General features: G+C 35.7%; 1 protein-coding gene across 27 annotated transcripts in view; it reads right to left on the bottom strand.

Moving 5' to 3' along the window:
* The window catches only part of MCTP1 (multiple C2 and transmembrane domain containing 1), a 534,016-nt gene that overhangs the window by 139,640 nt on the left and 373,584 nt on the right, over positions 1 to 20,792 (bottom strand). For 23 of the 27 annotated variants that reach the window (XR_013556012.2, XM_078448001.2, XM_078447963.2 and 20 more), the window contains 5 exons: positions 19,097 to 19,199; positions 17,201 to 17,303; positions 16,770 to 16,871; positions 16,315 to 16,389; positions 14,138 to 14,257 (listed from right to left, as the gene is read on the bottom strand). Coding sequence is in view for 26 of the 27 variants with exons in the window: in XM_078448001.2 (XP_078304127.1) it covers positions 14,138 to 14,257; positions 16,315 to 16,389; positions 16,770 to 16,871; positions 17,201 to 17,303; positions 19,097 to 19,199 (503 nt within the window). In the remaining variant the exon portion in view is untranslated. Of the gene's footprint in view, positions 1 to 14,131; positions 14,258 to 16,314; positions 16,390 to 16,769; positions 16,872 to 17,200; positions 17,304 to 19,096; positions 19,200 to 20,792 lie in introns of those variants that run through there. The other 4 variants (XM_078447945.2, XM_078447939.2, XM_060637729.3 and 1 more) reach the window with 4 other exon arrangements.

Below are 20,792 nucleotides of genomic sequence, written 5' to 3'. Positions count from 1 at the left end.
TGGGTTTAAGGGTAGAAAGGGGTTCACATCCTAGAGACATTACTGCACAATGAGGCTTTACCATAGACTTCTTCCCGCTCCTCACTCAGTGAAAAAATACTAGAAATCTTGAAATAAACAGAAAAAGGAAGAGACCAAGGGCCTGCTTATAAGCCAAAACATAGTTTAAAAAAAAATTAAGTATTAAACCCTGAATCAACCTCTAACAGCTTGTTTCAGGTGAAGGCCATGAATTTTGCTTGAAGTGGGGCTCATGGGTGTTCTTGGATATCTTCCTACTTGGACTCTGTAAAGAAGTGAAATGAGGTTGGGGGATGGACGTAATTGAGTAACTTATTCAATTATGGCAACTGCTCCTAATGAAGACCTATTACAACTAAGTTTTTAATAGAAAATGTGCTAATTGACTAGGTTGGAGCTCAGAACAAGCATATGGCTAAGATGTTTGATTACCTGGTCTGGTTCCATGTCAGTGATCAACTATAACACTGTAAAAATGAGTGTTTCTATGACAACTACTAAGCTTGCTGACTAAGGAGTGGGTGACCAACTTGACGGATGAGTTTCTCCAAATAATATATGATCCATTATTCCCCCACTATTTAACCTAGAGGCTCATCAGCTGAAGCATGCTTTCTCTTGTCCCTTACTCAAAACATTCATCCTGCTCTCAGCCGTGGCAAAGCTTAAATCAGACTCTTATGTGAAGAATATTGCATAGGATTTCTTTTTTAATTGGAAAGGGCATATATAGTTATGAATCCAATCTCTTCAGAAAAGTGAAGCAAGTCAACACAATCCGACTAGTTCTGAGTCTAACATTCAACCTCATGAGGAGTTATTGTAATAATTTTGGAAGTTTCTGGATAGGGGCAGCCTCTAAGTCAAAGAGAGCCTGTACAGCAACTTTCAGGAGATGGGTATTTCATCACCCACAATTTTAGACAAAAACTTTCTTTTCCAATGTCATTCTAAACTAAAATTCAAAACAGGTGTTTGATGCTAAGGCTGTAACCAAATTATTCCCCCTTATAACCTGCAACTCTGATAAGACTTCCCTCGGAAATATAATGGTTACATAGCCCTTGTACGGCTTTAACAAACCCCTATTTTCTTCTTTCTGCACCATACAATGTGCAGTCTATTTGCGCCCATTCAGGACTAAATTACAGATAAAGTTACAGCAAATTTGTTTTCTCAAAAAAGCAGTCAGCCCTAATATCCCTTGAGTAATAAAAGCCTTGTCTTTCATTCAGAACTAGAACTGGCATAATTTTCTCCAAGAAACAAACTCTACTTCCTGCGACAATGGACCTGTTCTTAAAATTCTGAATGGGGTGCAGCTCAATTTGCAGGTGTTCAGGTATAAAGGTAAAAGGGCATTTGACCCCCCAACTGGCAATTGGTGCTGTGGTAGGTAACTTCAGTCTCCTAGTTATATCATTCTATTAGATAAGCTGCCAGAGTTTTCAGCTCTGAATTACAGAGGTAGGCTCAAGTGAATCAATAATTTATACAGATATATCTCATTCGTTCTGATGGTATAAAGATACATACTAACAGCCTGCTGCAGCCACAGAACAAAGCCAGGGAGACATTATTTAAAAAGAAAGACAGAAAAAGAAACCCATTTATCTATGTGAGCGAAAACATTACGTAAAAATGACCTAATGGCTTATTAATATTATTTTTCAACCGTTTACACAAATGCTGTGATGAGATAAATCAGCTCTTTATGAATATCAATAAGGCGAATGTTGAACTAACATTTAAAAACTTTTGGATTGACTTTAAAACAGAGTGGTATTTTACATAGCAGTACAATAGAAATCATTTGAAAGATTGGTGCACCTGAGAAGTTTACATTCGCTAGCTTAACTAAATCCTTCAAATATTTTATTACTGAATTTCAGTATAAAATTACTCTCTAAAAGATGAGGATCAAATACGTTTAGGGACTGTACACTAAGAGTATTGTTAATATAGCCTTATGCTGTTAATCATTACCTGGGGAAAATTACATAGTGTTTTATTCACTAATACTGTGACATTTTTATTAACTCATAATCCCTGTGCTAACAGTGGTGCATTAAACAAGTTATATTAAGAGGGCAGCAAATATTAAAAATGCCTATTTAAAATTCTTCAATCATGTTAAAGGGAATCCTCTAACACATGGGCTCCTCTAAAGGAAAGCAGTACCAAAAACAGTGTGGTTATAATATAAATTAATAATCAATAGCCCAGATAACTTAAACAATATTTCTATAACTTCCTGCTGTCTTGTCCGTAAGAATGAAGGGATTCTGTGATCCAAAAACATGATAAAAATCTGTCCTGGTAACTTTAATTATAAATAGTGACTGTTTCTTGACAGATCTCAAAATTTATGTGAGGACAAGATGCATTAGAAGTTGGTCCCCTGCCCATTTTACCTCTTTCCGTTCAAGGCCGGACATATTGTCTGGCTGGGACACGTGAACCAATTCCATTCAGAAATGGCTTAAGAAGACTGTGTGCAAAATTAATTAAGGCAATAGATCCAATGAGAAAGAAGATAGCAATTAGAGGTAATACTCAGGTACCCTATTTTCCTCCACACAGAGAAATGATCTTTTCCCTTCTTTTCCAGGCAAACTCCTTTGGAAATACAGCAGATGATAAAATTCTGAAAGAAAATAAAAACACACGCAAGAGAGAAAACAAGAGTGAAAGCAAGAGCGAGAGAGAGAGAGAGAGAGAGAGAGACAGACTAATTCAGTGGTCTCTACCACAAGTCCTTAAGCTTTTATATGCGATACTCTGGGGCTGCCTGCTGTAACCAGTTAACATTTCTGGCCTTCCAAGAAAATATAACTAGTCCCTTAAAGTAGAGAGAGGAAGAAGAAATAATGGAGTGTCCCATTTCTGACAGTCAAGAGGGAAAGGAGAGAAATGTTCCCACACTGATCTCATTAAGATGACGAGAATAATGAGTGTGAATCTTATGTATGAATCTCCTAGTAGATAGAGGAGGGCATAAATGTATCCCGCATTCACTCCTTTATGATGCCTGATATACTACATTTATTCTTAGCTTCATCTGATACTACTGTTGGGGGCTTCTGTTACAATATTACAGCTTTAACTTCAAGTTTTGCCGCTGAAGTCATCTGAGTCAGTCATTCAACACAGCTTTATTGAGTGTGCATGAAAACGGGGAAGATCTGTTAATGGCAACTGAAATGCATCTCAAGCAGAACAGCCTGAATTTATTTCCTGTCACTGGTTCTAGTAATGGATTAAAAATACTGACAAATGGCATTTTTCAGTTTATAATCTATTTTATTTCCTAGCTCCTTAAACTTAGGTTAAACATTCTACTCGATTAGAAATAGAACCCTGGTATTATTAAATATGTCTAAATATTATTAAATATTTTTGGAGGAAGACTCCTGCATTTTCCGCAAACACTGACGAGACATTTTCTTTGCGATTTGTTTCTCTTCCTTAGACCTAATGTAAGATATTTTCAAGTAATAATTTTAAGTTATATCAGTTTTCAAGATTGGTACACATTCTGGAAGGGGACATAGCTCTCAGAAACAAAAACCTGTGCTCTGGTTGTGTATGTCGTTCAAGCCTAAATGATCCACGGGTCCTTGTACTTAAGGACTTCAAAGCATTTCATAGAGATGATTTAATTTAGCTTTCTTCACTCCAATAACTTTAATAGCAATAAATTGGGGCACCAAGCTTACAGCACATAATTTATATAATGAAGAGGACAACCCCCTTACAAATTCTAATGCTATCTCAAAATATGCCCAAATTATTATTTTAGTACTTCTACTGCGTTGTGAAGGGATATGCTATCCTATTATATTACTTAATGACAGGCTAGAAAAATTTTGATCCACAGAATTTTGAAGGACATTTAGGATGAGAGCAATCAATGAAGCTGGATCACCAATTTTTCTAAATAATTCAAAATACATACACTTTTTTTCTTGGCATTTATTTAGTCTAATGAACACTTACACCATGGACAGCTTCATCTTAGCTACCATTAAATCAATACGAATCAATATAGATAGTTTAAACTGTTTAAGCAACTCAGTGAAAATATATGTTTGAAACCTGGAAAATATATTCTTAATGAGTCTACATTTACTTTTGGGAATAAGTAATTTATACCGCTTGGAGGCCAAGTGACATTACTTGTCTAAAATGTGCCTCACTTAGACACACAGTGAACCCTTTAAGAGTTCTTTATTACTGTGCACTCGTCTCTGCAGTGGTTTGAGGAGTGGTGTACATGACCCCGACCAATGGAAAAGTTCATTAAAACATAAGATACACACTTATTAACTTCAGGAATAACACTAACTAAAGTGAACACGGCTTTACTGTTTCCAGTAGGCAATGCCAGCCCTCTCAGATGAACACATTCCTTAACAGGGAATACCAAGGACTGGGAGTCCAATTTTACACTCTTAGAACTCTACAAGACAACGTCAGACATTTGGTTTTCCTTAATTAAGAACATTCAACATATAAAGTTCAGGATAGAGAGACAGATCTATCTGTATTTCTCTCTCTGCCCTTTTTTTTTTTTTAAAGTGTATTTATTTATTTTGAGGGAGAGAGAGAGAGAAAGAGAGGGAGGGAGGGGCAGAGAGAGAATCCCAAGCAGCCTCTGTACTGTCAGCACAGAGCTGGACACAAGGCTCGAACCCACAAACTGTGAGATCATGACCTGAGCCCAAATCAAGAATCAGACAGACGTTTAACTGACTGAGTCACCCAGGAGCCCCTCTCTCTCTGCCCTTCTTATCTTTTCAATGTTGCTGTCTTGAAGGATCTACTCCCCACGACTGGGGGAGAAGGAGAGTGCCTCAGTAATTTCCTCTACCGCAAAATGGTCTCCAAGCTCCCTTCCAAGTGTAACATTCTGTCACTTCATCTGCACCCTTCAGAGCCCCATAGAATCTCCACCTTTGTAGGCCCCTTGCCTTTGCCATGAGGCAGGTGCTCTATGTTGAAGGTAGGACTGGGATAGGTGTGTTGGTGGCATCCTGAGCACCAAGCCATGATTGCACCGAATCTCCTTCCTACATGCAATGTTTCCATTCTGCAGCTAGTACTCTATAAAGGAATTGATTAGGTTTGTTAGTGGCTCTAGGTCATTATTTATGACATTGGCACTATCGGGAAGTGTGTTCCAAAGTCTAAGTAACTATCTTACAAAACAGACTTTTCCATCTTATTTGGAGATGGGAACCCTATATGGAGAATATTTAGTCTTAACTACACTAACTAAACCAATCAAGATTTAAGACTTAGAAACTATGGCATGAGTCTCTTATTCTGATAATTTTTTAAAAAATGAAAGGAATAGGATACAGCCGGAGAAGCTGATAGAACCTGGGTTAAATGTCTCTTTGATAAACACCAGCCTGCTGGAGGAGGCATGCAAGAGGCTCTTGCAATGGAAGAACCAATTCTATTTAAAATAATTTAAACGCAACCAGATAAATTTTCAATATTGCCACCTAACCAGGAAAAGTGAACCCTGGCATCTGAACTTCTGCATTTATAAATTAATTTTCTCTGAGCAGCAGTCACCACTTTACCATTACTGCTTCAAAACGTAGCACCTTTTTTATACAACCTCATTAATCTGTGGATAATTAATGGACTACTTTTAAGACTGGCAATCTGTTATTTTAAATTAAATCTTAAATATGTCTTTAACTGACTAAGAAAAATAATATTTAATCCATCCACATTTTACGACAAAACTGAATGATAGATTCTTTTTCTCAAACATGTAAGCACTGCCTGCAATCTGCTTGACGAGAAATGTATAGAATCCTAACAATAGAAAATGCACTAGAATTATGTGTGTAGAGCTAAGTGGGATATAAAACATCATATATTTACGTACTATTGATAAGTTGGAATAGTTCCAGTTTTGGGATTCCTATGCGGAACTAGATAACTTGACGTGCAGAATAGCCAGTAAAACATGTATCTTCACCATTTTAAATGACTTTCGTATTCTACAACCTTTTTCCTTCCCTTCCAATGAAGATCTAATAGGTAATCAAGCCTAATGAAGTATGCTTTTATATCTCAGACATAATGATATTCATTTAAGAATATAAAGATTATCTACTAGTCATAAATACAGTGCAATGTATAGACAAAACCCATCAAACCCTCATAATGATGGAGGTTGTATTACTTAGGCCAGAATTAATGTTCACCCCACTTCTCCATTTCAGTGAAGCACAACAATGTACCCTTGGAATTATGTAAAGAAGAAACCTCTAGTATGGGTTTCATAAGGGCAAGATTCAATTCTTTACTCTCTACAAAGCTAAACAAAATCTTTCCTTTAATTGGACTCTAATATAGTCAATAATTTCGTACAGAGATCACAAATTTTCTTTCTCCAGACTGGATTACCTATGGGAATAATATTTATTATATGCAAACTACAGAAAATCCAAACTAGACTTCACTACCAAGAGTATGAAAATAAACAGAGTTAAGCTCATGTGAAACCTCATTTACAGTATGTATCCTCAAAGGTGGGCAATATGACATCCAAGGGGGCAAAAATTGGCTCTTAGGGGAGAATAAAAGAAACTTAGATATTACAATGATTTGTGCCCCTCCAAAACTCAACACTGACTGAGATAATCATATTCCTTAGCATTTATTTTCTCTCATTTAATGAAAATTTTCTTCTTAGGAGGTTGAATATGGAAAAAAAAAACCCACTGAGAAACACTGATTTAATATAAAATGAAAACCAAGTTTTATCTCTAACATCTCTTTTTTCCATTCTTAAAATCAGAGTTGCCTTTCATTTTCATCCAAATATCGACTGACACTTTAATGTAATTTCCATCTTTTCTTGCTTGTTAGTTTTTCTCTGATTTTCTCCTCATTATGTCCCTTTGAGCCAATAGCTGGTGACTGGTGTGAATGTGAGAAATGGTTGCTCTTTCATCTTTACTCTCTTACTGATCTCTCATGTTACCACTTGCTGAGTGTTGGACCTCTGTCATCACAGCCCAGGAGAAGGTGCAACGTGGAGTCATAACTCACACACCTACTGCGGCAAGACTGACTACTGGGTCTATATACAATTCTGACTGCAGTAGTCAAATGTGGAAAAATGGTGGCAGGAGAAAGAGCAACAAAAAAGCAGAAATAACTTTCTTAACAACATTTCAGGTCAGCTTTTCCCTCGGTAAATTAACACACTCATGATTCTAAGGTATATCATCATAACTGGTCAAAATAGAAAAATGTCACAACGGAAAGCACTTTACTCCTATTTCTTCATATTTACCTGATACATAGGGGCATGGAAATATGTGTCGAGTAAACTTACTGACTAAAGTATACTAGTGACTGCATTTCTCTTATAATTTACAATCTTTCAGAAGAGTTATTACTTTATAAAATTTTAGTAAAATAAATGATATAATTATCTCGTTCATTTAAATGTTTTTCTTTGCAAAACATTTTCCATAATAATATTTCATGATAGAACATGGCTTGCTCTTTTGTCCTGGACAGTTTCAATTGAAGCCGGAAGGTAGAGAGCTCTTCTGAGGACGAATATCCTCAGTTAGTTTAGGAATCTGAGGATGGAGAGTGATCTCATTACTTTATAATTTTTGATCGTTAGTCAACTCAGTCATAAAGTCTGGACCAAGCAACACATTTTCAAAGGCTCTCACAAAGGTCTTGAGGCTGACACTACCTGATAAGTAATGCCTGAGGTGAAATGGCCTAGCACCCACAGAGCCAGGAAGAGACCACACTGAGGCATCGGCACCCCCTCCTGTCCCAGCTTTCATTGCTTGAACTATGAAGATTCCCAAGAAGTCTAATTGCTGAATTCAAAAAGGTATCACAGTTATGTTCGTGATGTTAGCAGTTTATGTTTGATTATAATATAGTACAATAGCACTATACCTGAGGAAAAGTGAAATAGTTTTATTTTCCCCAAATCACCCAAGGAAGAATTTATCCCCAGATTATAGCATTTTACTACTTCTAACTTTTGAATACAAAGGAGAGTAAAGATAATAGAAAATATGCGTTTGACATGCTCTAAGAATTAAATTCTTCTTGTAAATAGACAATAAAATTTAAGAGGAATAAGCTTTTCAGAGAGTAGTAGACTCAGTGTCTTATGTGATTATCTCCCTCCAAAGAGCAGGAGGCCATTTTGCTGATATCTATTAAAATAAACAACAAAAAAAGGGTGCTGGCAATATTTAAAGAGAGCTATGCACCAATTTGAGGAAGTGCTGCCTTTGTAGATGTAACAGATAAAACACAAAAGAGAAAGACTGTACACTTAAATAGATCTATAAACTAAGCTAGAGCAACACTCCTCAAGAAGGATTCAAGAAATCTAGTCAAAATGCTTTGTCCCATTAATATCTGATTTTCTACATTTCCTAAGATACACAGTTGATTTTAGCTAATTGTAATCAATCTTCAAACTCAACTCACTTCTAAATTTTGATCTTTGAGGGGCTTTTATATAATTGCAAAATTTATATGCAATGCTTTGGCATCGCTTAAGAGAACCTAACTTTTTATTGTCCAATATTTGAAAAAAATTTTCTTCCTTGGAATTCAGATAAATTTAGGGGAAAAATGTGTTTTGAGTATCGACTTAAAAGTGTCAGTGTGTCCCCATGAATTGGGCATACGATCTATTTACTGAAAAGGAAATTGTAGTACTGGAACCTTCTAAGTGTCAATAGTCTTTGATTTTGTAAAAGGAATTTTGGGTAATTTTGGAGATATACAATCTTCTAAACTGATGAAATTCTATATAGGCTTTCTTGTTTCCTCACACATTTGGGAAGGAAGCATTTAATGTACCTTTAAAATTTGTGTAAATTAGATTGGAAGTATTGTTTAGTAAAGCTTAATAAATGTTTATGTCAGAGGATAGCATAAGTGAAGAAGGATGGACAGAAGGGCTTGGAAATTTAGATTTATATAATTTTAGGAAAATTAAAGAATGCAAGGATAGGAAGGAACAAGAGTTATAGATCATTTTGCTTTAGTACTTGTTTCTCTGATTTTTGAGGGTCCTTCTGTTTTGTTGTTGCAGGGAAAATAACAACAATTACATCTGGAACATTTCCAGTTTTCCTGCTTAGCACTAAAAAAAATAATTGTAGCAACACCAACAAAAGCTTCTATACAAATCATTTGAAAATTGCCATAGATTTGAAGCATACTTTTGTTGGTATGCTACTGCTGATGTCTCTTAAATTTTTAAAGTAGAAATTTCTGTTGGGATCTTAAAGTTACCTTTCCTATGTCCAGTACAATCACCCTATATAGCTCACTAACATGAACGCTAAGATTTGAATTACAGGGGATGTAGATATGCCTTTGTTTGCACATTGATGTTTCTTCTTAAGCAATGCTCCTCTCTTGGTCCTTGAACATGAAGGCCACTTAAAATGTCCTTATTGTTGTAATAACTTTTAGAAAAATCCATATGTTGTTTAATAGCAGCAGGCTTTCTACACAGAAAATACCTGATAAGGTATCCTCATGAGCCTATTGTCTTCAGATCGTTGCATTGTATTCCCATGGCCTCTGCAAGTTCAGTTCCTCCTCCCTTGCCTGTGCTTCCTCCATTTTTTAAAAAAATCATTTGGCTACACAGAGCTGCCTCATGTCATTCTCTGCATACATCATCTCTGTTTTTTCTCTTTTCCTGCATAATGGCCCAGCTTTTCTGAGAGTAGCTGTTGTCCCGAGTGTGATCCTTTACTAAAATGGGGATTGAATGAAGGTGAAGCACAAATTATCTGGACGCAAAGGAAAACCAGGCATTTGAAAAGGACCCAGAAAGGAACGAGTAATGAACCAGAGTGGCCTCGATGAATTGCTGTAGAGGGAATTCTCAGTTCTGACACAAAAGGAACACATGGATACCAAGGAAAACCAGGGGTGGGGGGGGTGGGCAGAATCTCAGTAGGAAGCCTGCCTCATAGGCTGGTCAGCACAGAGGGTTGAAGCCAGTAGCCTTCCAGATAGCAACAGAAACAAATGCATTTTATGAGTAACAGTTAAAAATTCAAACATGCCGGTTCTGGGACACAAGATACTTGGAAGGGTTGACATCCCTTCATAATTCATGTTCATTGTTCCTCTAAGTAAAATATGTGTCTCCCTATAGTTATTCTGTTAGGAATTGTACTTTAAAGGCAAGAGGACATTTTTGATAATGCACATCTTAAACTTTTCATTAAACTACCAAATTTAAATTCTACCTTTTTGTGCACTCTGACATTTTTGTCTGGCATTTTCATTAATTTTGCGACATACATAAATGTAGCTGAAATGTTAACTGATCAATACTTTGTCTCTCTCATGTAGCACTAGCACTCCATTCCCTAAGGACCACACAGCAGAACAGAAATTAAATGTGTAAAATATCAAATGTTAATGTTAAACACAGTGGCACTTACTGTATAACGACAGAAAAGGCTAAAACAATTCCAAATGGACAGATGGTACCACAAATTATCTACAATCACATTTAAAGATTAAAGTTTGTCCTGTAAAATAATTCTTTGACGCACACTGAAGTGTGTCCTTTTACTGATAGCTCAGTTGTCCAATTATTTTTGTGCTCATTACAGTGAGAAATGACAGTACTGAAGAGAAAGAGAGAGTGTGCACTCCGTTTTTTTCTTTCCACGTTGCACCCACTGACATCCGCAAGAACACAAATGTCTGGTCAAGAGCCTGATGAAAATTAGGCCCAATTTATGAGACATTTCCACGTCTGCAATAGATGATTCCAAAAGACAAGCAGGGCCTTCTGCGCCACATACGTCTGTGTTTGCTCTCAGGCATACAATATTCATAGTAAAATTTAAAAACCTAATTCATAGCACACAAAAACAAGGACATTCCCAGGAACATGTTTGCTTATGTTTTATCCCTCGCCTCCCCGGCCGACCGCAGCTTTGTGTCGTCAGCCGGCTCTAGCGTCTTCCCAGAGCGCACAGGTAGTGCCAAAGGGGCCGGAACCTCTCTAGCCCTACGTTTCTTAGGCTTTCCACTTTAACCGACATTGGGACAAAAAGATCATTGTCTTTCCATTTTGGTTTCATTATTCTACATTTGTTTTTGGATAGGAAATTAGAAAAGAAAAAGAAAATGGGATAGAAAAAAAAAAGGCTCTTAAACATTATAAAGTTTACTGATCTGGGCCTAAAACCAAGCCACATAATGGTACAAATGCATGTGCTCCGTGAAGCAGCTGCATTTATGAAAAAGTGGGCCAAGTGGAACCAATATTATAATAATAGACCCGAGATCCATCAACAGGGAATGATGGGAACAATATGTTTGTAACAATGGGGTGCTGCTCATACTCTTCTCCTAATGGAAAGCAGTTCTTTTCAATAAACTGGCCTAAAAAGGCTCTGGTTATGCAACGAGATCTTTGAAACATTTCATTTTTAAATATATCACTTAATATCTTTAAGACAAATAAAAATCCTACAATACTTTATTTTTTTTTCTGAATTGTTATGATACTTAGATTATAAGGTACATATTTTAAAAGCTCTTTTAGAAAGAAAATAATATCTGTTGTGTGGCTTTGGGTAAGGTTCTTTTCTGTGCCTCAGTTTTTTCCTCTGCATAGTGGGAAAATAATAGTATCTACTTTGTAGATTGTTGTTAGGTTATTGGGAGTATTAAATTCATGTATTCATGAAAAGCACTTTCGTGCATTAGTGTCTGCAAAACAGTTTTCTGGTACATAAAGGCTTAATAAGTATTGGTTGTTATGATTATATAGAGGATTATTATATTATTATTTATAGGATTATGAAATAGTTTAGAATTTAAATGAAAAGTCCAAGGAAAGCATTAGGCTATGTCTATCATCATTTAGTAACTAGCTCTATTAGAGCAAAGCCTTATATACCTGGCATCATTGGAGAAGAGTTTCTTCACTTAAGAACAAAAAATTTCACATCGATTGACTGGTTTATTGGTTGGTCTGTTGATCTGGATGGCCATTTATATTGGGAGCCTACCAAGTACTAGATACTCTGCAGGTGATGCTGGACCACCAGGGTGGAAAAGGCAGGGCCCCCCTTCTCATGGTATGCCCAGCTCAGGTCTAGAAAAATGAAGTTCAGTTTTGTTATTCGTTATTTTAGTCACATTCGGTAGAGTGTAACTCAGGGCTTGTATTCAACGAACCTGTCAATGTTATCATTTCTTCTCAAAAGTACTCTTCTTGCACATTCACATTGCGACTTGTGAGGCCTCTTCTCGCCATTCGTGTCTGCAGACCCTTATCCCACCTTTACTGTGGCCTCCCCCTCCTTTTTTGCAAGCATCTCGCATTCAGTTTGTGTTTTGTAGGATGAAGGCTGTTGGAAACTGACTACCAGCTGAGAGAGATATTATAATCTGTCTTTCCCAGTGAACTTGGATACCCTTACAGTGAAACCACTCAAGTGTTATCATGTACATGTACCTAAGTGTCTCAGAATTTCAGCACCTGATTTTTGTTAATCAAAGGAAACTGTGAAAAAAGCCTGCCATCTTGAATTCGTTTTACGTCAGTGACCTCTAGAAGCAAGAGAAAGTTTATGAAGACTTATACAATACATTGTAATATTAAAGCATTCCGAATGAATGTTCCTGAACAAATGACATAACTGTATAGATTCCCCTGTTTTCAAATTTCACAAACAGTTGTGCGGGATGACTTTGGAAGGAGCGAATCAAAGATGGCATCATGGCATTTTTGAGAGAATATTACTGCGTCTGTTATGAGGGCCCATGGAACCTGGAAGTAATGGCATTAAATATACATAGAAACTCAGTGTCAGTTTTTCCTCATTAATATCAAAGTATCTCTATGATAGTGAAAAATCATAATCCAGTTTGCTTAACAGTACCCCAATGTATTTATTATGTGGAAGAGCTAACTAAAAGTATATTGACAGAGGAAGATTTTCTTTTCCCAAACTTAATGATGATGGCAACTGCTTTCTTTAAGGAGACAACAACATGTCTATGGGAAGCAGGCTGCCTAACTTTCTGGTAACTTACAACACAAAGGGACATACACACTCTTTGTTCCATGTGCTCAGACATTAATGAAAGTCCTATACAAGGCCTGAGAGGAGGACAGAGCTCAAAGTGCTAAACAGATGTGCAGACACTCATTTGAATGGTAATACTAAAATGTTGATTTGTTACTATAATGAAGGCTCTTCTTATGAGCTCTATCATAAAGTCATATTCTGCTAAAATGGAAACTATAAGAAAGCCTAAGGTACTCATCTTCTAACAAATATGACAATAAAATAAAGGATTTCAGAAGAAGGACTCTACTTAAACTTCAAACTGAAATCCTGAATAAGCAAAACTAACGTGAGAGCGGAAAATCCCAGCTAAAGCACAGAGGAAAGTATTCTCTCAGATTTTCTGGCTTTGCTAGTTGGTCTCATCAGCAGTTTTTAAATAACCAAAGTAAAAGGCTACAAGATGAACATTGTTAGAGGACTATTTGGATCTATCAAATTCTCACTTGTGCCTTTTTAAAAACTGGAAATCTCAGAAACAATAAAACGTCTCTTAAATAGGTCACATCTACTTCCAATTGATTCACATATTAAAATATTACCAACCAGCATCCTACTGCCAATGATTTTCATATTTTGAAAAAAAATCTATAGAACAATAACATTAAAATAAGGATGGTCAAGATTATTAATTTTTTTTTTAACACTAAGGACTTTTCTTGGCTCTGTTATTGGGATTTGGAATTATGCAATATGTAAAATTTTACTTTTTGACTGTCATGGAGAAAATTATATATTGGCTGAGATTTCTTGCTTTCCGGAAATCTGGTGGGGGTGGGGGATGTATTCTTGGACTCAGACCTTGAACGATCCATCAGGTTCCTGCCCACGGCAAATCTGTCCAGTCAAGTCTTAAAATAGGAGTTTTAAAATGGCCACATCAACATAACTGTTACTATAGCCACAGAAACATGCAGCTATGATTACTGAATTTAATGAATAACAATGTAAGTAATAAAGAATTATCATACCACAAAAGCAGCGAGGCTCCTTGGGGGTGAATCCCAATCAAAGCAACTATTAACGTAGTATGCAGCATTTACGAGCACCATGACACAACGCTTCATTCTGATAAAGTTTCTTAGGAGCAGCTGTACAAAAGATGAAAATATTATTAGAATTTGCAAGACTAAAAGCCATCAGATATGGTACAAAATTCTTCAAGTTTAGTGTGACTTGAAAAGGATTCATAAAGTTAATGAAGTTGGAAGAATATACCAAGCAATTTGGCTCATGAGTGAAAGGAAGAGAAGTATCTCTGGAAACAGCAGAAAGAACTGAATTATAAGAACAATTCCTTAGCTAAATAGATTTTCTTAAAAAAAGCATTATTATGTGGATTGGGCTACCTATGTGCAAAAGGTAAACATCTCCAAAAATTAAAGACATTTACATACTGTGAATCTTAAATATATTTTTAAATTCTTAAATCTTATTGTGGTTTTAAGATTCTTTACATGCCTTAATTTCAAGATATTTGAAAGTGAAATGGATAACGTGGAATGTTTCAATTTCAGGTCTTAGAGAAAAACCCGTCAAGTATTGCTTTTTTTATAGTAAACAAAATTTTCATCATTTTTGTGGGATTCTCCCTTATTTACTATCAATTTTTCAGTCTCGGTCTCTCTTGGTCTCTCTCTCTCTCTCTCGCTCTCCCTCTCTCAGTTTCTCCCTCTCAGTCTAATTCTCTGTCTCTCCTTTCCACAACAAATTTAAATTATATTTTCTCATTACTTTTTCATCATTTTGGAGTTAAGAAAAAAATTATGGTAACCAAGTGCTTTACAAAATCTTTCATTAAAAAGGTATATGAGAGTTGGTACAATTTAAATCTAAAATTTAAAACAAGGCATGGCTACAACTGTAAAAGAATAGCCCATATGCTAGATGATGATACAAAAAATGATCTACAGCTGTGCTAATAATTAGAATACTATGTCTACGGGTAATATTTTGCTAATTCCAAATATACTTCAATAGTGATCTGGCATTTTAAAGAAGTAGTTATATAAAGTTTCCTGAGGTCATATGGAAAAAATATGTATATGTGTATGTCTAAATATAGATGCATGTACAGGCAAACCAGTTTTAACAAGTTATTAAAATTGAAATTCTTTCAGGAAAAGAGTCACCCTTTTTGTTTTCCTTCTTTCCTTCCTACCCTGATCACCGTCCTTTTAGAGCTACTTTCATTACTTTTATCTATAATTGTGAAAACAATGTAATCTGTATTTCTATTTAGATAGATATTGCATTTGTAATGCATGCACTGTCTTTAAACAACCAAAGATCCCACTGTTTACGGTGAATTGATTAGATTTAAAACAAAACTAATTTTAGGCTTCTAATAGCACAGAAAATTGTTCAATATTTTAACACACACAAATGAGTTCTGTATGCTTTATCGCCATAACAAAAACATTTTACGTTAGCTGTGTTAATTGCAAGTAAACAGTTTTTTAAAGAGGTAGCTTAGTACCCTTTCTTAACTTGATAACAAACCTAATTTAAGACTGTGTCTAATTACAGGATATCAAGCCTTATTTAAAATTTCTTCATGACAGAAAAATCAGATGTGCTGATTTTCTATTTTCCTAGCTAAAAATGCCAATAAAAGTTCACTTCTAAAAGATCATAGTCAAAATCTAATTAACAGGGAGGTTTCCCTTAAAAGATGGAGCCCCTCTCTTGTGGATTAGAGGGAAGAGCTTTACGCAGGGCTCGCTTTACACACACCTGCATCATACCTGTGGGTGGTCGTCTGGACATATATTTGAACCTCAGCTTTTGGTGTTCTCTCTTACACATTCCATGGCAATCAGACATTATTTTATGTTCAAAATGATCATTCTTACGCCAATGCATGAATACGTATCCATTCTATGCAGCACCTACAGTATCCCCTTTCCATTCTGACCACCCCCATCTAATTTATTAGTTTGGTATTGTCCTTGCTTGATCTTTTAAGGAAAGGAAGGGAAGAGAGAGAAAGAAAGAGAAAAAGAAAGAGCCATTTCACATAAGTAGATGATCAACAATTCCATAGGCTTCCCCCCTCTATACTTCCAAAGTTTATTTGAATTTACTTAGATGTTTTACAGATACAATCAGGTCTTCCCAGAGGGGTTAATCTTTCCTTGCTCTTTACCTGTTTAGAGAGTCTGTTTTCCTCTTCAATGTACTTCTGTTCTTTGGGTATTAATGTTCGTAAGCTGGCTTTCACCTATACATCAACATATGTGTCTGTTATGGATTAATATATTACAAACGTTTACAAGTTTTTCACGCAGTTCGATTTGCAATAATTCCTAAAGTTTCAAAGTCCTGGCTGCTGTGCTCATAAAATATAAATGTATACAGTTGCACATGCATGCGCTTCCATTTCTTACGCCGGCAGGCAGCGGCCGAAGCACAGCCGCAGTGGCAGCCGCCAACTATAACAGAAAGTGTGGGTGTGCCAGGCAGTGGCAGAAGCGTATTCTCCAGGATACATCAAGGTTTAGAGAAAATGAGGAATGACAGAAATTCTCTACAAATCAGGAACAAAAGCTTTCATGAAACTGAACTCTTTAGCAGTACAAAAAAGCCAAAGTTAAGACTTACAGCATTAAAAATCACATCTATTTCAAGATAGATGACCCCCTTTGTTGGCCCTGTCAGCTGCTTGTTTTTCAAGACGTAGGCTTTCTGTTCACCATTTTGAATCTGCGGGAAAAGGACATGACAGCCGTCTGTCTCGCGGTCTCCACTGAATACACTCCCTCAGTGACCTTTGACCCCCAGCTGCTGAAACTGACAGAGAACCCAAAACAACTGTGGCAATTCTGACAAGTACCTGTTCATTACCAGGATCAAGTCTGTCAGGAAAAATTAACTATCATGGGATTCAACATGGCCGTGAATTGAGTATGTTAAAATTTTTAGTGTTCTTATTACAGACCTTGGTTGAGAAATGACAGATACAGAGCTGAGGGTTTTTTTTTTTCCTTGAGCAAAAGCAACACAGAGCAGTGTGTCAGGTGAATAAAACTTACAGACAGCAATGGTATAGCAACTTTGCCCAGAAAGTCAGCACTTCGATCCCGATCTTCATCATAAACTGTCACTTCAAGAACTGAATGGATATCTTTAATGTTGCTGCATAATAAATACACATAAGACGAAAAGACTTCATCATTGGGGAACAAGAACAAAAATGCTTTTGAAAATTTAGATGGCTCCAGCTGATTTTGTGTGTATGTGTTTTTATGTATGCTATTTGCATATACACATATACAAGGTAGCTTGGTATCTGACAGAATTTCCCATAATGCACCTTAGTAGACTACAGTGATGGTTCTATTATCTGAAACTTTGAACACCACTGTAATTTCAAGTTATAATTTTTTAATGAAATATAATCTTCCATCTGGATGGGCGCAGAATAAGTTATTGTAAAAAAAAAAAAAACATCAATAAGTGGCACTGATGTTTTTGAGACTTTTCCCTCTAATTATTATCACAATAATTTCTACCTTCCTATTAACCCCATGTAAAACTTCAGTAAATTTGATATCAGCAAGAGTCACAGTATATTTTTCTTTTTTTGTAACAGTAGGACATCTTTTTGTTTACAGTTCTTAACAAAACTTCTGGTAGTTTTATAGTAAAAATTAACCAACACATAAAACAGAATGGAGAAAATGTAACATTGATAGCTTTTGTACCACCCCAGGATTTAGAAATTAAATAGTGTTCCATTATGTCCCACAGACAACGTATGTTAATAAACAACTGTGTGAGCTCTGCATTTTTGTTTCTGGAAAAATAAACCCCAATTGCTGACAGCATTGATTCTTTGATCAAACTGTTTACCAAGAAAACATGAATTAAGAGAAAACAAAAAAAATGAATATATTCATTACTGAAAGACTGCAACCACATGTGAGAAGAGGCTTTATCAGGGCACAATCAATTAATGGCTTTGATAATAATCAAACCTATTCATTCAATTATGCATTCCAGGGAAAAACACTCTCAACAACCTTCTTAGGAGTGCAAGTCTCCTGACCAGGCTTTCATCTCTTATAAAAATGTGGAATTCCTTAAAGATAAATTGGTCAGATAATTAAATCTGATTAGTTACTGGCTCTTAAGCTGAGACATTATAAGAAATTAATGAGGAATTTAGCAGTTTTCATATACAAGAAAATAAAACTATGTTAGAAAACTTTTAAGAAGTACTCTGTTTGGAGAGTTTTCCTTTGTTCAGAGTTCATTTCTAAAGCCCAGTTAAAAACATACACACACACACACACACACACACACGCACACACACAACGAACTTAGGAGATACTATGGTGTAGATCGGCAGCTTTTTTAGCGTGTAGTCAAAAGATTTGTAAACTTTTTTTTTAAAAAAAAGAAAAATCAACCTAAATGGTGATTTGGTAACTAGGACAATACTTAATGTTCTTATTGTACTAAAATGCAATAAAACAAAACTAAAGCATCTCTGAATTCGAGACTGAATTGTTTGCTGATTTGAGCAATGGAACAAATAGAGCTTTGTCCTCCCTGGTGTCAGTGCATTTGGGGGGAATTTCAATAGAAAGCATAAAAGGAAGAAGCGGTATGGCAATTCAGTTAATGGGAGCAAAACCCTTAGTCAAATCATATAAAAATCTCAGTTTAAAAAAAAAAAATCTGTGAAAACACAGAAAAACAACATACGCTTTCCCCAGGCTTCACTATCAGAAAGGTAGTGCAATTATGATATTCGGTGTTGCCAGCAAAGGCAGTCCAGATGTGCTGAGTTTTTAATCGGTCAAGAATAAACACACACACACACACACACACACACACACAAACACACATACACACACAAATATCTCAAAAATAAATATTATTAGCTCCAGTTTTGAAATGAGCTCAAGGTAATGATTACTTACAATGTGAAGATTTTGTTCCACTCAGGATTGAGATTTTTGTAGACGGTGTGTGTTAGCAGCCTATCATTGTTCAGTTCCACTACACAAAATGGGTCACTTTTGCCTATAAGAGATTTGGGGGGAACATTTTCAGTACAAATAGCACCCACAGTTCACAGGGTCATGATCACGACCACATCTCTTTTCTACAGAGTTTTATAAAAAACAAAAACTATTGTACAGTTTAAAAAATTTAAAAACAACATCAAAATACAGTTAGACATAACTGGATAATGTTAACAATTGTTGTGATTCAGAGCAATTTAGAACCTGAAAAAAGTGAAAGAGAGAAAATTATATAGCTGGTATTTCAATTTGCACTTTTTTTTAATACAAAAATAACACTACTGCCAATTATGAGAGAAGATGTGATGCCAGTTTATCCCTAAGTCAATTTGTATTTAATTCTATAATGATCCTTTGAAAGGCTCAACCTCTTCACTTTTATGCATATATTTTCCAACTCCTCTCATTAGTAACTTATAACAGAAACTCCTAAACAAGTTTATGTTGGGAAAACTGCTTTATTACAGAATTACTCCATTTTAATGTACCTTTAGATTCCCTCCTGAAATATCTATGGCATCACAAGAAGGTAAATTAGACCCTCTGAGGCAGAAGAAATTCTGCCATTTGAATCCTAACCGCTCAACCAGTCTGCATGTTAAAGAGCAGTATTTTTTTCCTGTCCGCTCAGAGTAAAGAATTTGGAAGTTATCATCTGTTTACAGGGACTCTGTTCTGCCATAGTCAAATCTTGTCCATTTGGCAATTATATTGTGTGATATCCTCAATATTTCGTAATGTCATGTGAGGTATTATAAGAACCCCATAAAGTCAGAGGCTCTTTGGGGCAGCATTAATGATATTAGTGCAGCATGTAATTTGTTTGATACCTTATACAAATGACAATGAAATCAATATTTAGACAAAGCTGTCCAGAGGTCATATCTTTTAAACTACAATATTGATTTAGACTACAGAAGAGGTTAATGTGCATATTATTAACTTTAATGATAAAGAATAATTGTTTTAGATGCATTGTGAATTGTAGTCACTGTAGTTTACACTTCTGTGAAAGCTTAAATATCATTGAAGATTTTCAATTAAATTTTAATAGGAAGGAATTCATTAGCTATCAGGGACAGATAAGCTATGTGTTCCCTCACAGCAGTGTATTTACTTTCCATATTGTAATTCTTAAAGCGAGCTGTACCAACTTTGACTCACCTTTAATTGAACGTATTAGTTTTATATTAAAAAAAGAGATTAAATATATGTGTGTTATTTCAGTGGCCTCATATACCCCAGGTTGATTGCATACTTTAACAGCATGGTAGTCTTTTCAATTTTTGGTCATAGGAACAATTTTGACTGAAGAGTAGAGACTAGAAAGCCTTTGAGGACTGGTAGAATTTTTATCTCTGCCTTAGGATCTGTATTATCCTTTTTCATACACAACGTGGAAAAGAGAATTCAAAAAAGAACAGTTTGTTCATTAAAACAGTGCAATAGGTTTTATACGCCACATCCACAATTTTATTTTCCTCCGTGAATTCAAGTATAAGCATAAAAAGTAGATTTGAACAATTTCTAAAACCTCACTTCTTTTCACGTAGCTTTGTGCTGGGCACTATAGTATGCACAAAAGAAGAGG

This window comes from Panthera onca, chromosome A1 (genome assembly GCF_046562875.1).
Source record: "Panthera onca isolate mPanOnc1 chromosome A1, mPanOnc1 haplotype 2, whole genome shotgun sequence".
Lineage (NCBI taxonomy): Eukaryota > Metazoa > Chordata > Mammalia > Carnivora > Felidae > Panthera > Panthera onca.
The sequence above is the reverse complement of the archived record's forward strand: the minus strand, read 5'-3'. Positions and strand labels throughout refer to the sequence as shown.